General features: G+C 39.4%; 1 protein-coding gene across 6 annotated transcripts in view; it reads left to right on the forward strand.

The window, feature by feature from the left end:
* LOC149572725 (protein ROOT HAIR DEFECTIVE 3-like) overlaps positions 1 to 21,250 on the forward strand; it is a 222,895-nt gene that overhangs the window by 97,207 nt on the left and 104,438 nt on the right. For all 6 annotated transcript variants that reach the window (XM_089813819.1, XM_089813818.1, XM_089813817.1 and 3 more), the window contains 3 exons: positions 4,282 to 4,434; positions 16,543 to 16,609; positions 16,699 to 16,801. In XM_089813819.1, the coding sequence (XP_089669945.1) occupies positions 4,284 to 4,434; positions 16,543 to 16,609; positions 16,699 to 16,801 (321 nt within the window). In that variant the 5' untranslated portion in view covers positions 4,282 to 4,283. The remainder of the gene's footprint in view (positions 1 to 4,281; positions 4,435 to 16,542; positions 16,610 to 16,698; positions 16,802 to 21,250) is intronic.

Genomic DNA, 21,250 nt, shown 5'->3' on the forward strand with positions numbered 1-21,250 from the left:
ATAACGTGCCAAAGATTGTAGAGTCATAGGAGTGTTTGGTACCACTGAACGATCAAGGAAACAATATCCAACAACTGTAATGTTTACAGTATATTAACAGGAAACAATCAGTCTTTTGAGCGACCATTGTTTTTCCCTTCTCGATGATGACCACATGATGCAAGTGGTTGCCGCTTGGTGTGGGAGATGCGATCAATGTGATGGTACAACCCTTGTGACAAGCATCTGCAGTACTGTGACAAATGATGGAGTCCTAGTCCCAAATATTGATCTACCACACGGTCCTTTCTTATTAAGAAAAGACCCCTCAATTTCTTCTTGTATTGGCATGATTGGTTTGTGCTAATTCGTTGTTTAGTGATGCAGACTTATTGGTTACTGTGCCTTGCCGTGGGTTCTACTTTCTATGTTTTATTCCCTTGTGTGCAACTCCCGTTCTTTATTTCTTCTGTTCACTTGCACCTGTGATTGGTTTTATAAATGCATTTTGATTTTTCAACAACCAAGTCTGTGCATTTCACATTATACATTTGCATTTTTGCTTTGATACCATGTTAATTTCATGGATCGCTGCAAATGTACTAAGCACTGCCTGTTGTGGTATGTGTTTTCCAAATGGCACGGATCTCTCATTTATATTGAGAGTAAATCAAAAGGAGACATGTCCCATCGGGACATGTCTATTCATTATATATATATATATATATATATATATCTTCAGTTTGTAGTCTTGGCGTTTATCCAACTAATGCAACCAAACATAACATCCCACTCATCATGCATAGCCATCATATTATCAACAAAATCTCCACCTTCCTCCTCCCCTACATTCCCCACCTCAGACTCGTTCCTTAAGAACATGGCTTGTGTAGGTGTGTCATATGTACCTGCAGGGGCTACTCTAGCCCGAGGAGTCCCAATTAGGGTACCACACTCATCTCTGCCCTGGTTTTTCCCTCTAGGCATGGACATCTGCTGAATGGCTGTAATAATCTGTTGCAAAACAGTAGTCACCTACTGCTGATCTATGGCGAAGTCCTTAAACAACTCCATAGCTAACCAGTCCCTACCATTATCTGCATTCTTAGTTGGACTGCCAATCCTCCTGCCTCCCATTGAACCTAACTGTGGTTCTTGAACCCGTTCAATCTGTGGCACTGGTCTTCCCATACACAAATAATACCCGTTTGATAAAATCTCCCTGGCTGCATGTATTTACCCAACCATGTAGGATTGCAGGAGACCACTCTGATATTATATAGCCCTGATGGTTCTACCACTGTTTCATTGTCTGTGAAAGATATTCTTTTTGCAAGTTTTATATTCTTTTTGTGTTTATGATTTCTAGGAGTTTTTGACAATATTTGACATAACAAAATAATAATACTTGAAATTCATATACCTCTGCTAACTATTCTTGCAATGTATACAATAACAAATTCTTGCAACTATACTTATTTGAATGCAGCCCTCTGACCTTCATGCATTTCTGGACGCCTAGGCTTGCAATTGCAAAATTGAGGCAGCCTTTACTCAAAATGTGCCTCCGTAAACCCTAACATCATCCTTCCTATGAATGCCGTGGCCTCGAAAAACTCAGCTGCTGCCATTAATCTCAAATGCAGGTCTTCTAGCTTGCAGCAATCTTCGTTAATTCAGTCCATCAGACTTCTGCGAATACTGCTGGAATGATATGAAGCTTCAGGACACCAATTCTTGCAAATAATTAATTCAATCTTGGGCTTTGATTGAGACAAACGTCAGAAAAATATCGATGGGTATTTCACCAACTCAAAAGTGCTGAGAACCTGCAGAATTCTCAATTCCCAAGCCAATTCTGATACCCTTGGAAGTTTCTCAAACTCTTCACCAAATGCAAACAAAATCAACATATTCGCAATGAGTTTCATTTTCTCTCATATGTCCTTTATAATTCCTCACGAAGGTTCGGCCAAGTAGCTTTTCCCACAAGATGCATCAATGAATTATTATATTTGCTTTTTAGATACAAGGTTGACTTGTCAATTCTTTAATAAATTCCCTTTGTTTTAGGTGCCAAGTCAAATTATATCAATGATGCACTTAATTAATGACTTCGGCCGCACTTACACTCATAACTTTATGATAGCTCGTTATAATTAATTATTAATGAAATACTAATACCTTAATTGTAAGCCAATAAATTTATTCTAATGAATGAACTGAAAAACTCCTCTAACACCAAGGTTAGGTGCACTGCCAAATATAGCAATATGGTATAACTGACTTACTATAAATTGTAAGTCTCTGAATAGAAGCTTCTGTCAATATCACCAAAACTCCATACTATTACCAAACTGTTCGGGTGCCCTGCTAAAGATAGAAGACGTGGCTTTCTTGAAATGCACACTTAATATAAATAGTAAGTGCGCTAATCTGACCCAAACGAAGAGAATCCTGAACATTTTAACCTCTGAATGGGAATTGACCTCTGACTCAGCCAACTTAGATCCCCTAGCCTATGAGAGTCACTGATAGGTTAATCCCTTTTGCAACCCAAGGTGAGCTAAATTGGGGGCATTACAGTGGCAAAGTACTATGAGGTGAGGATGAAGTGCCTCTTCTGTAGCTGGTAAATTCTATTCGGGCACTGAAGTTTGCAGAGTCGAATACGTTGCAATTTCTTTACTTGATTGTTGAGATATTTGTTTGATTTCTAATCTGAGCAGAGCCAAAGGCTCCTTTATTTTTCCAGTATTTTTATTTATCATACCTCTTTTTATTTCTTCCAGTTCTGAGCTTGAATTCTCTTGATGATATGAATGCCCTTTGATTTTCTTTTTGAAATTAAACACTGGAACTTGAGATATTGGGCCTTTGATGTATTTTTGACTGATCTAGTTCTTCTTTGTAGTCTTCTACCAGCATTTTCCAGCTCAATTTAAATTCATATTTGATTCTCACTATGTTTCTCGTTGAAATGATTTTCTTGAGCAATGTCTTGGCATTTTCACATCCCTTACTCATTTCATCTTTATTTAAAAACTTACTCCTGACAGTATGCTTTTTTTGTGCTTGAGGAACCCCTCACAGTTTTTGTCCTTATTTTTGAGATTGTATATTATTTAGAAATGCAGGACATTCTTGGATCCGATGATCATATACATGAAAGAGCCATGACATTGAAAGCTTATTTTTTATAATCCAAAGCTTAGGTCCACTCCACTTCCCTAGCTTTCAGAACAATAGTTTTTTGGAGAGGCACCTAGAGATCCAGTTCAACACAGATTGTAGCCTACACTAAAGAATCTTTACCGTGTAAGGATTGAGAAATATCAATATTTGATCCCAGTTGTCTGAGAATAGTTTAAAAAATCAGGAGTATCCTTTTGAGCTTGCATGTGGTTCAGGATCCCTGTTTCATTTTCTGATCTGTGAAGCACAAACATATAATTTCTCTTATGAAGTTGCTGTCAGAGAAATTACATGGATCTTCTTTATTGTAAAGAGTCCACATTCTTTTGAAATTCTTGAACAACAATATTGATTCAAAGGGTGAATTCCTATAGAGCTAACATGGTTGATTCAAAGAGTTCTTTTGGATGATCTAGATTCTATTTACTGCTTCCTATGAGAAGAACATCAATCTCAGTGTCACAATGAGTGGATCCAGAGCCAGTAAGAACCTTTCAAAATGATCTTGGGGGAATAGATCTCTGTGTATCTAATCCTATCGAGAAAGCCAGAAGAAGATTAAAGAACAGTGATCCAGAAATACTGAAAAAACCAGCAAAAGCTTGATTATTACTGAATTGTGGCAGAACTCACTCCCAATCATATATATGTATGCACGTGTGGAGACACACAAACACGTAATTGTTGCAATATCTGTAACATACACATTTAGTCATTGTAAGCATGATTGGTTCCAGAAATTAAATTGCTATTTTAAATTTCTACTTCTTGGAATCCCACTTAGGATTAATTTATGCTCATTTCAGAGACTTCTTTTGATATTTGGTGATTTGTTCTTGTTGTATGCACTAGCACTTCATGTAAGATAGACCTTTCCTTATTGTAACTCCAATATCTTTGAAATGTTCCTGTAATCATGAAAGAAATGGTACTTATGCTGTAAAAGTTAAAACATATATGGGTAGATTGGTAAATTATGCTTTGGCATGTCTATGAAATTATTGCAACGACTCTGGAATCGTTTCCCTAATTGTGGAGCTGAAATATAAATAAATCTCTTATATGGAAAATGGCCTGGCTCAACCATCTTTGCATTGTGTTTTGCAGATATGTCTGGGGAAGCGTGCTATTCTATCCAACTTATAGATGCAAAAGGGCAATTTAATGACACTGCCCTAAATAATTTTGTGAAGGCTGTGAAGCTAGCAGAACATGGCCTTTCATATGCTGTTGTCTCTATCATGGGTCCTCAGAGCAGTGGTATGTGTTTTCATTCATCCAGTATATTTTTTGATGAATAAGCATAGATGCTAATATATTTTTGAAGGAAATATCTGTTGTGACCTATACACACATTGCTCGTTGCAATGGGACCCCCTATCTTTTGTCTTCTTGGCCTTTCCAGTTTTGGCTTTCTCAGTAGCTCTAGCTCCGGTCTGTCACGATTCCTTCCTTTCTAGTTGAGAATTGTGCTGACCAAGTCTTAAGTAGGATCCCGTCCCCTTGCCATTCAAGGTTTCGATTTTGAGGTGCTTCCTGATTTAGAATAGTTGCAAATTCTGAATCTTTTTGAAAAGTAAGTTTTGAACAAGCCAAGTATAGCGATTCCAGAGCCCAAGCATCAGTGCAAAGTTAAGGAGACTTGTAGAATGGGCTGGAGTGATTAAGTATGGGTCAGGCCCAACACTAATGAAAAACATAAATGGGGCTTTGGTTTAAAAGGAATTCTGGAGCATTTCCTTGTATGAATCAGTATGTGCAAAATGCCCAAATCTCCCTGTGGTGCCATGATTTGGTGGACAATTGAAATATCAAATAAAGTCAGAAGGTGTAAAACAAATATTTAATGTGACTTAGATGCACCGAAATGGGGAAATCATCTTAAAATGTTGTCATTATTCTCCTTCAAATGCGGTAAGGAAAGAAAGTGTAGTCGAAAGAACACTATTGTAGCATCTATGGTTGTAAAAGTGAGAGTGCAAGGATTGTTTAAACAAGCATGAAGAATGGTAAAATGGGATGAAGTACTTGTTAGAGGGGAAATCAGGGTAATTTTGGAAAAAAATGATCAAGTATTTCTCCATCTGGAAAATGATGGATTTGGGTTAAGTTTGAAAGATCTCCATCAGTATGTTTAATGTGCACCAGAGCAAGAAAGGTGGAAATTAAATAGGATATGTGAAAATTCAGTCAAGTGCAGAGTAGGTGGAATTGGCCAATTAATTTGATCCCAGGTGTGGAATAAGAAAAAGGCATGAAATTCGAGGGTAGAGGGAATACTGGCATCATGCTAAAGTGACAATAATTCTGGAATGAATGAATCCGTCTTTAATTTCATTTGTGGTCGAAAAAAGGCTCCTCCATAAGGTCTAATCTTTGCTCAAAAGCACAAGAGCAAAGTTTGAAAACATAAATATCTTCTTTTACAAACAATCTCAAATCATTCAGCATGAGATCTGAAAGGAATTGCAAGGCATTGAAAAGGTTTGAAAATAAACCAAAATTTTTCCTCCAAGAGCATCGATGACCCAAATTTTATATCAGGGGGCTAGTTACCAAGAAATTTTGAAAATGCAAAATTCCTCACCAATATTGCAATCCACCCATCAGCAGTGATCAGATGGAACTAGGTTATGTGCTAAAGAGACGTGGGGAAGTGATTATGTTTGTCTCCAAGACATGCCTGTGTTAAATCCTTAGTGTGGAAGCTTTCAAAGGTCCTTGGAAATTGGGGATCATTCAAAAGATACACCCAACACAAAATGACAGAGATGGAGTAATTTCAATGTTAAAAATTCTGCAGAAAAGCACAATTTTGGTGAAGATCTGATGAACAAAATCCAAGAGTACATCTTGGACATCATGAGGAAGTTCTTTGAAGATTGAAGGAATTTTTCTCCAGATAGAAGAAGAAGCGAGATCAACACGATTTGGCTTGGTCAAAGAAATTATGCAGAAAAAGCATCCACCTTGGAGTCTTGGACACACTTGAGCACGATTCCGCCTAAGTCCTGGAATGTTGAAAACAGAGAAATAAATTCCTTTGCAGTACCAAAATGCATTCAAGTGCACATTCTAACAATACATGAAAAATGTCAGAAGCAAAAAACTACTATCATTGGTCAAGACCTGACACAAATGGAACCTTGGAGTCACCTGTATGATATTTTGGCAATCTTAGCATACACGGGATCTTGATCAAGAGAGTATAGGATATCTGGATATATTGTTCTACTGTTGGTGGGTCATAAAATGCACATCGATATCCCAGCTTCAAGGTTTAGGAAATGAGTTGGAACAGTGTGCATGAGTGACCCAACTAGGTCAATTGGTCTCAAAAAGTATGGAAATTTATAAGTAGCCAATCATGAGCGCTAACTGCTAACCAAATATCAACAGCTAATATGAAGTATCCAAAGCTAAAATCAGGAAGCAATAAAGCTAAATAGTGAAGAGGATGAGCTTTAGTTAACTGGGCTATACAAAGAAGTAAATTGAAAATGCAATATATCAATCCCTTTGAGGTCAAGGAAAATCAGCAATTGTCATGTTTGTTGGGTGGAGGAATGAGAAATACTTAACACCAGTATGTTAGCCCTACTTGCTAATTTAGTCCCATGGCTGTGGGGGCAGATTCAGGTTTGATTGATTATGGTGATTGTATCTTTAGTGGCTTGACTGGTTGACCTTGTCAGCATCTGGTGATGGTAATGGAGGTTCTCGTATTCGAAAGTACTTGATTCAGTTGGGAAAATGATTTCTTACAGCCATGATGGGCTTTCTGGAAGTCGTGTAGGATTCACATAGCCTCTATCTGTCTTTCATGTTTTAGCACGAATGGAAACACCACGGATTGTTGATTTTTTTGGTGTTTTGGTCTTGTGGTTGTTGCATGTTTTATGAATTTGCTGCAATGATTTTTTCCTGGTTTTTACTTTTAGTGGCTCCAATAAGAGTTCAGGTTATTGGTAATATTTTGAACTTTAAGAATATTAGTGAGCGCTTTATGAATATTATGTTGGTAAATTTGGAATATGTTATTATAATTTTCAAAGGCATGTTAGTATATTTTTACAAAGGCCTCATCACCAAAAGATGTATTTTTGTAAGATTTAACATTTCTCAAAAATGTTGTTTGCAAGATTTTAACATTTCTCAAAGATGTTTTTTTCATGATTTAATATTTGTCAGTGTTAGGTGAATCAATCTAAATGTAATATTTGAAGTGCTCAACCCCTTCCTCACCATCACTCTTTATACCCCACAAAAATCTTAGAATATAGAGAAAGGGGCCTGAGAGAACAGAAAATTGTCTCCCAATTGCATAGAGTGTTGATCATAAAATAGTTTTCAACTATATAGCTTTGTTCTTGTTGCTTACACTTGCAGAATTTCAACATTAAACAAAATTAATGATTTAGTTGACTAGTAGTGTTTATCTTCCAATAACTAAACCCATCTTGGTCTTTAGCATTCACTCAAACTTGTAATACATTTTCTGAGCTTTTTATTTGCTGCATCTCCCAAGGTGAATGTGTTTTAAGCTTCTCAAAATAGTTAAATAAACTTGTTTCCTTATTTGTTTTCTGAGCCCTTTTTCTGGATGTGGTAAAGATAATTAATGGAATTCACATCTTTATCTTCTAATTGTTCTAAAATTTCTTTGACATCCAAATTTGTCTAGTCATAAATGTTTTTTACTTGGAGAAAAATGTCGTCGGTAGAAATTGTGTATTAGCTGACGGGTCCCTTCGGAAAGGAAATTGTGTATCAGCCGACGGGTCCCTTCGGGAAGGAAATTGTGTATCAGCCGATGGGTCTCTTCGGAAAGGTTTTTGTTATGTAGCAGACATAATGTATCTAGCCGACGGATACCTTCCGGAAGGTTCCTCGGAAAGTATTTATAACCCCTTCGGAAGCATTGTAATCAGGATATCAGAACCTAATGTAATATCTTGGCATATGCTAATAATAATAAGGAGAGTTCTACTGTTCGTGTTCGTATTCTTTATCTGTGTGCAATTATTAATTAACCTATGCGGTAAACATTTGGTGCTGTTGCCCGATTGACCTGGTACGCAGGCAGGCGGATATGAATTAAATGCCGAATCAGTTGAACAAAGATAAGAATAAGCTGAAGGAAAAAGATGACATACGCGTTGCACAAGAAAATTTAATTTTGGCTCAGCAGACAGAGCGTCGAAGGAGATTCCAGAAGATTGCCGACGGAAACAGGAGTGCAGAAGGATTGTTGAAGGAGACTTGACAACGGCTTGAGTTGGTGGAAGAAGCGCGGGAGGAGTTTCTGAATCTGCATACGCCACGGGAAGAGAATCTTGACGGAAGGAGATTGACTCGCACGGCTCGGAGTGCCGAGGGAGCACGAGCGTGGAGTGACCTCTTTATCCGAGATATACTTCCAGAACGAACAGCTTCGGTTGACGAACCCTCTTCTTCACCAAACAACGCGGGTGTCCAGAATAGCGCGGGTGTTCAAAACAGCGCGGGAGCTTAGAACAACGCGGGTGCTCAAAACAGCGCGAGAGTGCAAAACAACGCAAGTACACAACAAAACCCCCAACATATAGTGATAATGGCAGGTCCGAAGGAAAAATTCCCTAAATTTGATGGTGATGAAGCAGCTGATCCCATTCGACATTGTAAAACATGTGAAACGATCTGGAGGGCAAATGGCATAATAGATACAAACGAATGGACCCGACAATTTCCCGCTACCCTACGGGGTGTTGCGATTGATTGGTTTACTGATGCTGATCCACAAAAATTAAACTGTTGGGATAACATTAAGGAGGAGTTCATCACAGAATTTCAACTTTTGCGTGACGATAATGAAATTGTAGCGGAGATATTCAATACCAAGCAAAAGAAGAATGAAACAGTACGGGTCTTCGCCAGGAGGTTGAAGGACTTAATCAGTAAAATGGAGAATAAACTGGCAGATGGGCTCCAGAAAAGATGGTTCATTGAAGGCCTTCACTCGAAGCTGCGGAAAAAGATGAAGATCGTGCCACCATCGACATACATTGAAGCGTGCAATCGGGCAATGAACCTCAAAAGTGACCAGAAGACAAAGAAGAAGAAGAAGACCAGCTCATCGGATTCAGAGGACAATGACCCTTCAGGAGAAGATAGCAGCGACGATGACGAGGGAAGCAACAAGAAGGTCCGTGCTCACCAGAAGGACATGATTCAGATGATGAAGGAAATCAAAAACATGAACAAGGAGACTAAGGGTAATGACCTATGGTGCACGGAGTGTAAGAAAGAAGGGCATACGAAGGGATCCTGCCCGAAAGATCAATTTTGTGAAATCTGCCAGATCCTGGGACACTCGGTAAAGGAATGCCCTTTCAATTTAAAAACAAGGACACCACAGCAAGTGTTCTTGTCACAGGAGGCATCCCTGTCAGGAGGGAACGGGAACACCAGTACGGAAGGTGTCACATCAGGTGGATATAGAAACAACCGGCGCGGTCCAGACAACAACAACAATAACAACAATAGTGGCAACAACAACAATGGAGGAAGGAGTCGAATTCAGTACGATGCGAATGGTCGGCCAATTGTTCAATGCCGCGCATGCAATCTCCGGGGTCACTTCGCCCGAGAGTGCACAACGAAGAACACACCGAAGTTGCTATGCCGATGGTGTGGACCTGGCGATCATGATGATACTAAGTGCCCGAAGTCCGGAGTAAACTTGATTACCGTAGGGACAGACGAGGAAGAAGTTTTGGCAATCACTCGGAAGCAGGCGAAGCTATACCCTAACCCAGCGGAAGAAAAGAAGAGACTGGACGAAGCAAGGGCAGAGATCTAGAAAGCAACGCAGGCAGAAACGACACACCTGAAGGACCCGCCAAGTACCTCACTTCGGAACTGTGCTGTACAAAACATTGTACGACAAATATTGCAAGCTGAGATACCCGTTAGGATAAATGATCTGTTGCTAACTATGCCTCAACTTCGTACGGCCCTCACAAATATAGTTCCGAGTGCTAAGCAACCCGTAGAGCAAGACAACGAGAAACAGGGGGTACGAGTGCAGAAGATCCGATGTTGTTAGCTCTTTCATCTGGACGCTATCCGGTGGTTGTTGAAATGGGCATTCTCGGGACTGTGCTAATGGACATGATTGTCGACGGAGGATCCGATGTCAATGTGCTACCAGAGGATACTTGGAAAAAGTTGGGACGACCGACATTATGGCCACCTACCTTCCAGCTGTTAACAGCCGATCAACACGGAATCAAGCCATTGGGAATACTCACAGAGCAACCAATGACAATCGGAACACAACCATTCTTGTTGGACTTCGTTGTGATTCCTCTCAGGCAAAAGGGGTACGATGCTATTCTGGGTTGGGGGTGGCTGATACAAGCAAAAGCAAACACGATTGGAAGAAAAATACTTTATCACTCGAAAGCAAAGGCCAGAAGTATGTCATCGATCTGCACACTCAGATGGTCGGGGAAGAAGCCCTATCATCAGATTCTGAGGAAGAAGAGGATGAAAAGGGGCAAACTATGGAACCAGATCAGGAGGGAGTTTTACGACTGGAAGGAGATGACGATTTGGATTCAGTAAATGGTCTTTACCATTGGCAGATAGAGGATTATGAATTGTTTCCAACCTACAACGTACTGATAATAGAAGAACACAATACCGATGCATTTCCAAAGGAGTTCACTGAAATAAAGGAAGGGGATGCGTCACTCGATGTGACCCCGGCACATCAGTTCACTAAAGGAGAACCCATCAAATACAATGAAGTCGCGTTGCAGACCATGAATTTGGGAGACGAAGCAGAACCACGGAACATACTGGTAGGAGACAATTGGGACCCAGTACTAAAGACAACAACATTCAAAATATTTTTAGAGTATAAAGATGTCTTTGCATGGACATACAAGGACCTGAAGGGCGTGCCACCTGAATTGTGTGTGCATCGCATTCCATTGATCGAAGGAGCAATACCCGTATAGAAGAGGCCCTACAGAATGAACAAAAATTATGCGGCCCAGGTTACGGAAGAAATCAATCGGATGCTAGAAGCCGGAATTATTTTCAAGGTACAGACCAGTGAATGGGTATCCCCGATCGTGATCTCCTTGAAGAAGGACTCCATTCAGATCCGAATGTGTTGATTTCCGATGCCTGAATGCAGTCACCATCAAGGATCCGTTCCCGATCCCATTCACGGATAGCATCCTGGAGGAGGTAGCGGGACACGAGATCTACTCATTTATGGATGGTTTTTCCGGCTACAATCAGATCTCAATCGTAGAGGAGGATAAACTGAAGACAACATTTGTCGTCGAAGATGGGGTCTATGCCTATAATCGGATGCCGTTCGGTCTGTGCAATGCGCCTGCGACATTTCAACGGATCATATTACACATTTTTGACAAGATGTCTGTCGGAAACTTCGAGGCATTTTTGGATGACTGGTCAGTGTTCAGTGCGGAGGACAAACATTTGGCAGCCTTAAGCGAGTGTATGGAAAGGTGCCGCCGTGCGCATTTGGCCCCGAACTTGAAGAAGTGTAGATTTATGGTCCCACACGAAAGGTTTCTCGAACACAGTCTGTAAGGAGGGACTGAAGACAGATCTAGACAAAGTGCGGGTCATATTAGAGATGCAGCCGTCCACCAATGTGACAGAGGTAAAATCTTTCCTTGGGCATATAGGGTATTATAGGCGTTTCATCAAAAATTTTGCCAAGATAGCATATCCGTTGGATAGGTTAACTTGCAAGACAGAATCGTTTCGATGGGACAAGGAACAGGATGAAGCATTTGAAGGACTCAAGGTACGACTGGCTACATCACCTATTTTGGCATACCCGGATTGGAAGGAGTTTCATGTGCATGTGGATGCATCGAACTATGCGATCGGAGCAACTCTTGCGTAGACGGGAAGCCACGGGTTGGATCATCCGATCTATTTCGCCAGTCAGTTGCTATCAAAAGCTGAACAAAATTATAGTACGACCGAACGGGAAGCATTGGGGATGGTCTATGCTGTGCAGAAATTTTGACATTACTTGTTGGCTACTCCGTTTGTGTTCTATGTCGATCATCAAGCCTTGTTGTATATGATCAATAAACCAATCATTCAAGGAAGGATCAGTCGATGGTTACTCCTGTTGCAAGAGTTTACTTTCAAGATCATCGTACGGCCAGGAAAGAAACATGTAAGTGCAGATCATTTGTCACGTACCAGAACAGAACCGGCAGATGGTGTGAATGATGACTTTCCTGATGCACAGTTGTTCCAGATTGCCGCACTACCGAAGTGGTATACAAGCATCGGCGAATACTTGTCCACGGGACAGTTTCCAGACACCATGCCATCGAATGAAAAACGGAAGTTGGTGATATGGAGCGGAACATTTCAGCTGATTAATGGACTGTTGTATAAAATGGGACCCGATCAAATCCTGAGACGTTGTGTCCTGGAGGAAGAAATTCCACGGGTACTGAAGGAAGCACATGAAGGACCGGCAGGAGGACACATGGGGCCGGACACAACTGCACAAAAAATACTTCTAGCAGGATTATGGTGGCCAACGGTATACAATGACGCCAGGGAATGGGTCGTTGCATGTGATACATGTCAGCGCGTGGGGAAACCCTTGAAGAGAGACTTCATGCCTCTGAATCCCTCTCATGCTCAGGAGCTTTTTGAACGATGGGGTTTGGATTTCATAGGACCCTTGAAGACAAGTAGAACCAAAAGATGCCGTTACATTGTGGTCGCCACGGAGTACTTGACTAAATGGGTGGAGGTGCGTGCACTACCAGACAACTCAGCGTAAGTACAACACAGTTTATTTATGAGCAAATTATTACCAGGTACGACATTCCATTACAATTAACAAGCGATAGAGGAGGGCATTTTGTAAACCATGTGATCCGATTGCTCACCACGGAGTTCAAAATTTACCATTCACTGTCAAGTCCGTACTACCCAAGAGCAAACAGACAGGCTGAAGCTACCAACAAAATCCTGGTATCAATTATATACAAATCCTGCGTAGTCGAAGGGGAGGATTGGGAGGAGAAATTACCTTCTGCTCTGTGGGCTTACCGCATGGCATACAAAGTTACAACAGGACACACGCCGTTTCAACTGATGTTCGGACAGGAGGCCGTTGTACCAGCGGAATTTATGATACCAAGCTTGCAAATAGCACCAGAAAACAAGTTGGGTGACATGGAAAGCTTAAGGGAGCGGCTGTATAAACTGAATAGGTTAGAGGAGAAGCGATTATTAGCACAATGGGCAACTGAAGTAACGCAGAATAGGCAGAAGGCATGACACGATAAGCACCTGAAGCTAAACAGGTTTCAGCCCAAACAGTGGGTATTGAAGTACGACGGCCGGAATGAGATCAAACCGGGCAAGTATAAGGTTAAGTGGGTTGGGCCGTATCAGATTCGGGAAGTAGGGGAAAATGGAGCAATCAAATTATGGACTTTGGATGGACACGAAGTGCCTCAGGCAGTGAATGGGTTGAAGTTGAAGATATATCACGGGCGGAAGACTTTTGCGTCAGAAAATGGCCTTCGGGAGACCCCTTCGTCATTGCAGACCGACGGTGAGGATGGTCGAAGGGTAAACTGACTTTGCTATTCTTTCTTAAAAAAAAAGAAAAAGAAAAAAGAAAAAAAGAAAAGTACCGTACGATTTCATATTTGAACTGGAAAGTACCGTACGGTTTCATAATTGTAGGGGACAACACCGTACGGGTTTTTCATCTGAAGGGAAAAGGAAGTAACGTACGGTTTTCCATATCTGAAGGATGATGTACGCTTTTCCAGACAATTTAATAATTGCAGTACGGTTTTTAAAGACAATGTACAGATTTCATAGTGAAGGGAAGAATACCGTACAACTTCCATATGTACCATACGGTTTTCAGGGAAAAGGAGTGCCGTACGGTTTTCAAGAAAAAGTGGTACGGTTTCCATAATTGAAGATTGGTGCACTTTTTTTTAGATCTACGGTTTTTAAGAGGTGAGTATTGTAATTGGAACCATCGTACAGATTTCAATAGACTGAGAATGTATGGACTTTTTCACCGTACGGATTTATGGAGTTTGCGAGCATACATTTTGTAAATTCCGAATTTGGCAATACTTCAGGTTAACGTACGGAATTTGGAGCTAAATTTTGTTATTTTCCATCGTACGGATTTTGAAGACTTGGTGGGATATTGCAGTACGGCTTTTCCAGAAGATTGAAATAGTGAAGACGCCTTCAGAATTGTTTCATCAAAACCCGTGTGCGTGGCAGCTCCAAGAAGGAGGCATCCATATCCAATCAGCAGACAGTGTCAAGATTGAAGCCGTACGAATTTCATCACAGAAGGGTGACAAGAGGTTTTCTAAAAAAAAAAAAAAAAGAAAAAAAAGAAAAAAGAAAAAACGACGACAAATCAAGTTGTTCAGAATGAGTGACAGATGGAATGAGTGACAGATGATGCCAAAGGGAAGGGAACGCATCTGTGGTTGCCAGAAAGAGTGCAGAATCGATAGATAATGACAGAAATGGTGTGTTCTGTGCATTTCTGTGTGGGTTGCGAAGTGCTAATTTGGTCTTGGCGGCGAGGGGCGTTGCCCCTCGACCCCGCTGGGGGCGCTGCCCTCTGGACCCCCAGTCGTTGCGGATATCAGTCGTGGGAGTTTGACCAGTGGAGAAGACTTGGAGCTGCTACAGGCATGGAGTGTCTGTGTACCAGAGGCACTGAGAGTAGGTGTTGGCTGTGAGGCTGTCTTGGTGGATGCATAGAGAGCTTGGGAGGAGCTGATCATCCAGTTGGAGGCAATACAGCGACACTTGGTTCAGTGTACTCGAAATTAGAAGGCAGAAAGTGGCACAGGTGGCTGTCAGGGTCAGATGTCAGATTGGCTAAGGTGACAATGTTGAAGACCAGTTAGTCAGTCAATGTATTTTGGTTGTTGATTTGTCTCAGAGATTTTGTAATAGTTGTCAAGAGACGACTTTTCTTTTTGGGGGGGATGATGTTGTCGGTAGAAATTGTGTATCAGTCGACGGGTCGCTTCGGGAAGGAAATTGTGTATCAGCTGACGGGTCCCTTCAGGAAGAAAATTGTGTATCAGCCGATGGGTTCCTTCGGAAAGGTTTTTGTTATGTAGCAGACATAATGTATCTGGCCGACGGATACCTTCGGGAAGGTTCCTTGGAAAGTATTTATAACCCCTTCGAAAGCATTGTAATCAGGATATCAGAACCTAATGTAATATCTTGGCATATGCGAATAATAAGGAGAGTTCTGCTGTTCGTGTTCGTATTCTTTATCTGTGTGCAATTATTAATTAACCTATGCGGTAAACAAAAAATATTAAATTTTAATGTTACAGTTGCGTTGAGCATCAAATTTCTTTTCATTTCGAGTCTTTGCTTCTAAGACTGTTGAAATTATTCTGGTTTTTAAATATTTTTGCTGAGATGGTACATGGAATGCTGAAGTTTTAATTTTGACCGACATTGCATATCAACTGTTTCCAGCATTGGGTCTTTGTTTTATGAGCATATGTGGGAAGTAACTCTTATGCATGGGAAATGTGATTTCTGTCATGTTCTGAAACTCTTTATAAGTTTTCTAGTTACTTATGAAGTATTGTTGAACAGATGTTAGTAGGAGGTGAACTTCCTAGGATTTCTCTGCAAGGCTTTATGAGGCCAGATAATTATCCTATGGACAGTCAGATTTTATATTCCAACTTATGTGATGATTAATGTGAATACTGGTCATTTCTGCTACAGATACAGCTAGCCTGGGTCTCTAGCAGTGATCTCTATTGGATTTATTGATGTTTTCTTTGCCAAGGAACCTTCCTTCCTTTTGGTTATTTGCAGTACATGGATCTAATATTTCCGACTTGGCTAGGATTTATGAGCTCTTCGACTTTGCTAGATTTTATCTCCTGTTATTTTCAGTTGTAATTATGTTTCAGTTCGGTTTTATTCATTTCGTTTACTTTCATGTTTATTCAGATGGGTTTGTTTATTCTTGGATGGTAATATACTTTTTTTTTTCCTGACTTTTCTAATAAAGAACAATTTCTTCTGCTTAACGTGTTCCTTCCTCTTTGTATTTAAGTCTGACAGTTTGAGAACTTAGTACTTTTATTTCATGGCAAAGCATATTTGGAATATTTGTAGTACCATATTCATTTCTACAGACTATTTTCTTCTGATATTTGTGAAACATGAAATGGAAGCTCTTTACTTTAACTACTCTTGTAAATTTGCACATTGATAATTTCGGAAATCACACAATTTAGCAATTTCTTATTTGTTTTCTATCTGTGACAGGAAAAAGTACACTTTTGAATCATCTTTTTCATACAAATTTCACGGAGATGGATGCTTTCAAGGGCAGGTTAGTTCCTTATTCCTTGTATGCTTTTTTTAACTGTATAATGTATATTATATATACAGAAGAAATGAATTTGATATCATTTTTTGTAGGTCTCAAACAACTCAAGGTATTTGGCTTTCACAGGCTGTTGGCATTGAGCCTTGTACACTAGTTATGGACTTGGAGGGTACAGATGGGAGAGAAAGAGGAGAGGTGATACTTTCTTGACAATATGTTATCCTTCTCCTTGAATGTACCCTTTTAGCATTTCATCTTGTTTATTGTCCATTCTTTATTATTCTTGAGCAACTCCAAAGAGGACTTTTCCCAAATAAGGTTATTATATCTTTAAACTCCATGCATATTTTATAGTGCTCATTGTTATTGCACATCAAAAGTTGTTGCTATCGACAAATTTTACAGTGACCAGTGCATTGTTGGCCATGCCAAGATCAACAGTTGATTTTGATGTGGGAATGAATGGCTCCTATGTAATCACATTCCTTCCATCACTAAACAAGTCACTGAATATGCAAACATCTTTTTCTTTGCATTTATAGAGAGTTGCAAGTCTGGAGTCTTACTTAATGTGACTAATTATCTCACTAAGGATACCACTTTCTTCTTTCAGTCCTGCTGGTGTCAGCTTCACTATTGTAATCTTTCAGTCCCATAGACCTCTTTTTGGTCTTTTGTTGGACATTAATATCATTATCTTATCTTATCTCATCTTGTAATCAAGGACATCCATGTTAGCCTGTACTCCTCAGGGCTTATTGACAGAATGTTTAAATCTAGGTTTGTGACAGCTCTGAACATTGAAAATAACTTTGTCTTGTTTGATTATGACCTAGTACACTTCTTATTCAATCTGTTATTCCGAAACTGGGAAATACAGTCAGCTTTAATGGACTATCCAATTACAGGCAACGAAACCATTACTGTTATACCTTTAGGCTTGGTCACATGGGTATTATCAAAGTAACAAGAATCGGAATCGGATCAAAATCGGCAAGGCCGAATCAAATCGTGAATCGGCCATGAATCGGAATCGAATCGGCCATGAATCGGAAAATTTAAAAAACCCTTGAAATTTAGTGAGTAACTTATTTCATAAACCCTTTATCGCTGATTCAATTCACCGATTCACAAAAAATCGGTTGGCTTGAATCGAATCGCCGAATCGCGTGAATCGCATGAATCGCCGTGATTCTTGGAACTATGGGTATTATACACCTCTTGTACCAAGCAGTGATGACCCTTACATATTGCAACAATTCTTACTGTTCACTTAATCACCCTGGTATCATACAGCTCTGGCACCTAGTGATGGTCATCCTCACAGATTGGAATAATTTTCGCAATGGGTCTTATCTTGGCATTTGGCTTCCAGAACTGTGCAAAGAGCTGCAATTATCGCCAACATAAATTTTCCAGAGTTTCTGGTCTTGCAGACCAATATTTGCACAAGTATTATGAAGTTTCTTGGAATGGATTGATAATGGCTAATAAATGAGGTCTGAACCACTCTGTTTGCCTATCAGCAATCTTCCAACACTTCTTTCTTTTCTATCCATGAAAATATGATTGATTGTGTTTTCCTAGCTTCAATCTGGTTTGGCTACCTTTGGTTTAACTTTATTAAGTGGTCGTGAGGTCTATCTTAGACAAGAGAAGAATCTTGTACATGAGATTTAAGTTTTTTTGTGTTTTATCATGTTCTAATGGGCCTTATATGTTAAGTTCCATGTTAACCTTTTTCTTTGGATTTTTTTGGATATAATAAGCTATATGAACAGACTTTATCCATTTAAGCAAGCTCTTCAGGGGCTTTTGTTCTTTGAAACATCAGTCTGAAGGAGAATTCAATCGAATGTGGGATATTTATTTAAATCAGCTGAATGCAGTGAGCTCCAAAGGTTTATTAATTCATTTATCGTGTACCATATACCCAAAGCTTCGAAATCAAGTATGTGGTGCTCTCTTCATATAGGTGTTTACGAGTTTGTCCACCCAACCCTTATTTTTGGTTCTTCGGAAATAGCCAAGTTTGCTATCCCTCTTATGGTAGTTTCAATCAAGTTCTTCACCTCAGATTCAAAGTGGGTTGGTTTTTCTGGATGATTCCCTCTATCCTGCTCGCTAAGTTCCTTTAGATGATGATGCCTCTTCTCCTATTTTTTAATGCATAACAACCACTGCAATGCAACTTCTCCCTTGGTTTCCTTTTCTGCTAATCACTTTGGGTCTTTATTTGGTATTAGGAGCATTAGTTGTTTCGTTGGCTGGGCATTGTATGACATGAGGTGTCTTATTCCTGTGTTTCTCATTGGTTCCTTTCAATGAATTTTTGTAGCTCTTGTTGTCTCCATTGTTCATGTTGTATTTTGGCACATTGTTCCTCCAATTGTACTAGGTTCCTTGCTAGTAACCGAGGTATTATTCCAAGGAGATCATACACTGTTGGTGAGATGGAAAGTATGTTGCGTTCCATGCTATCTAGAACCAATCTCCCTTGGACTTTCTTTTACACATACTAATCGAGCTAAACTTCCCACGCCTTCACCAGATTTTGTGTCACTTGATGCTTCCTTGTTACTTCGTCCTCCTCAATGTCATTGTTTGCCACTAGTACTTGTAGTTGCAATGGGCGACCTATCGCTCCCTTGCCTCAATTGCCATGAAGTTAATGATCTCAAGACCTACAGGTCTAGAAACAGGCAACAACGCCAAGAATGTAGATTTTCCCTATGGTGCCAAGATGGATCTATATAGGATGTATTACAATTTTAACCAGTACTTCTATCTACCATAACCAATTGTCAGAGTCAAATGCAATACACAACCAATACAATACTATAATACCATGCAATGGGGAGGGGATTATTATTGTTTTATTAATTCTGAAACAGTCCATACAAAGCCGTCCTTTATGTTGCCTAGATTAGTTCTTATATATTATTCCTATTGTTTAAGTAAATCATTGGACACACCCCTTCATGACAACTAATTACCCAACAAACCTACTAACAACTTTTAACACTAAGGATACTAATCATTTATTACTGACCTTTATCATGACATGTTTTTTGATGCAAAAAAGCATGAATATCTTGGAACGCATGAATTCCGAGGAAGATTGACGGAAGACCCAAAAAATGAAAAGACACCCATAAGAGAGCTCAAAGACCCCAAAATCTAATGTTGGATTTTGAAATCTGCTGGCTCAAAAATTAAGGCATGGAAAATGATGCACCCAAAAACAATGGAGACAGACCTAGTTGAGTTCTAAAAAATCCACAAAAAAATCTGCAATTAGTTTTTTTAGAATGGGAAAAATTGTGAGAATTTCGAAAAAAAACCTAGCCGTTTTTGAAAAAACTAAAAAAATTGTAGAGATGGGAAACAATGGTGGATATGCTCAGAAAATAGGTCGAAATTATGGAAAAAGTCTGCAAAACACAATGTTGGAGGCAAAACGACCCATGGAATGGCATGTAGCAGGAAAAAGGATGACCAAACTAAATCTTGTTGAACAAAAATGACCAAACACGGAAGACAAATGTGTTTATAAAAAAAAATCGGGATTTGCAGAGACGATCAAGAAAAATACACAGGCCATTTGGAAATGTTGCAGGTTGCAGAAGAGTGGATGTTGCATTTTGAGAAAAGCAAGAAGGAAGTTGTGAAATGCAGGAAACAATTACCTTTGTGGGTTACAATGAGCATAGAAATGTCTGCAAAAGAAATGACTGTAGAAAAAATGACCACAGACTGGTTGAAAATGCTCAGCAAAAATGCGTCTATAGGTTCGTAGGATAGAAAACGGCTTAAAAGTTAGAGATACAAGCAAAAAATGCTTGATAATGAGAATCTGCAACGATACGTAGTAAAAAAAATAAAAAAACATGACTGTAAAAAAGAAAAATGCGTTTGTTGAAAAATGCTATTTGCATGGATTAAAAAAACTTTGCTACGAAAGCCTATTTGGGTTTATGAAAAGATTTAGAACCTTGCAAAAAGAAATTGAACGTATCTAGGCAAAGAATTTTGAAAATCTTATGAGTCTAAAAATTCCATGAAGAAATTAAAGATTTTCAGAAGAGTTCAGTATTGAAATTATTATTGCTTAGAAAAAATAGCTCAGATACCAATTATGGTAAAATAATAAATGTGTTATTATACAAAGATCATAAATGATCTATATATACAAGTACATAGATGAGAGTTTCTATAACAAACAAAGGGAGAGAAATAGAAATATTTTGAAGAGAGAACGAGAAAGTTTCCATATTGAACAGAGAGAAAATATGGAAACATAGAAGAGGAGTGACCATAGAAAATAGAAAAAAATCCACAGAAGAGAGAGAAACAAAAATACAGAGATCAGCTCTAATAAATCTAAGTTTATCTTTGATTGATCAAAGGGTTGAATTGCAAGGACTGGGAACCTCACTCTTGTAGTTAATGATCTAGAAGAATGCATGAGAAATAAAATAATGCTTGGAGATTGATTGATCTAATTTAATTTATCCTGTACCATAGTTTAAAAAAATTGCAATATACCGAGAACTCGCGGTATATCCCGATTGAGATGAGAAGTCGAAATAAACACCACAAATATCGTTTGCGAGAAATACCAAAAAATCGCAGCATGCTTAT

This window comes from Cupressus sempervirens, chromosome 2, assembly GCF_028749045.1.
Source record: "Cupressus sempervirens isolate cs-2001-9-10 chromosome 2, ASM2874904v1, whole genome shotgun sequence".
NCBI lineage: Eukaryota > Viridiplantae > Streptophyta > Pinopsida > Cupressales > Cupressaceae > Cupressus > Cupressus sempervirens.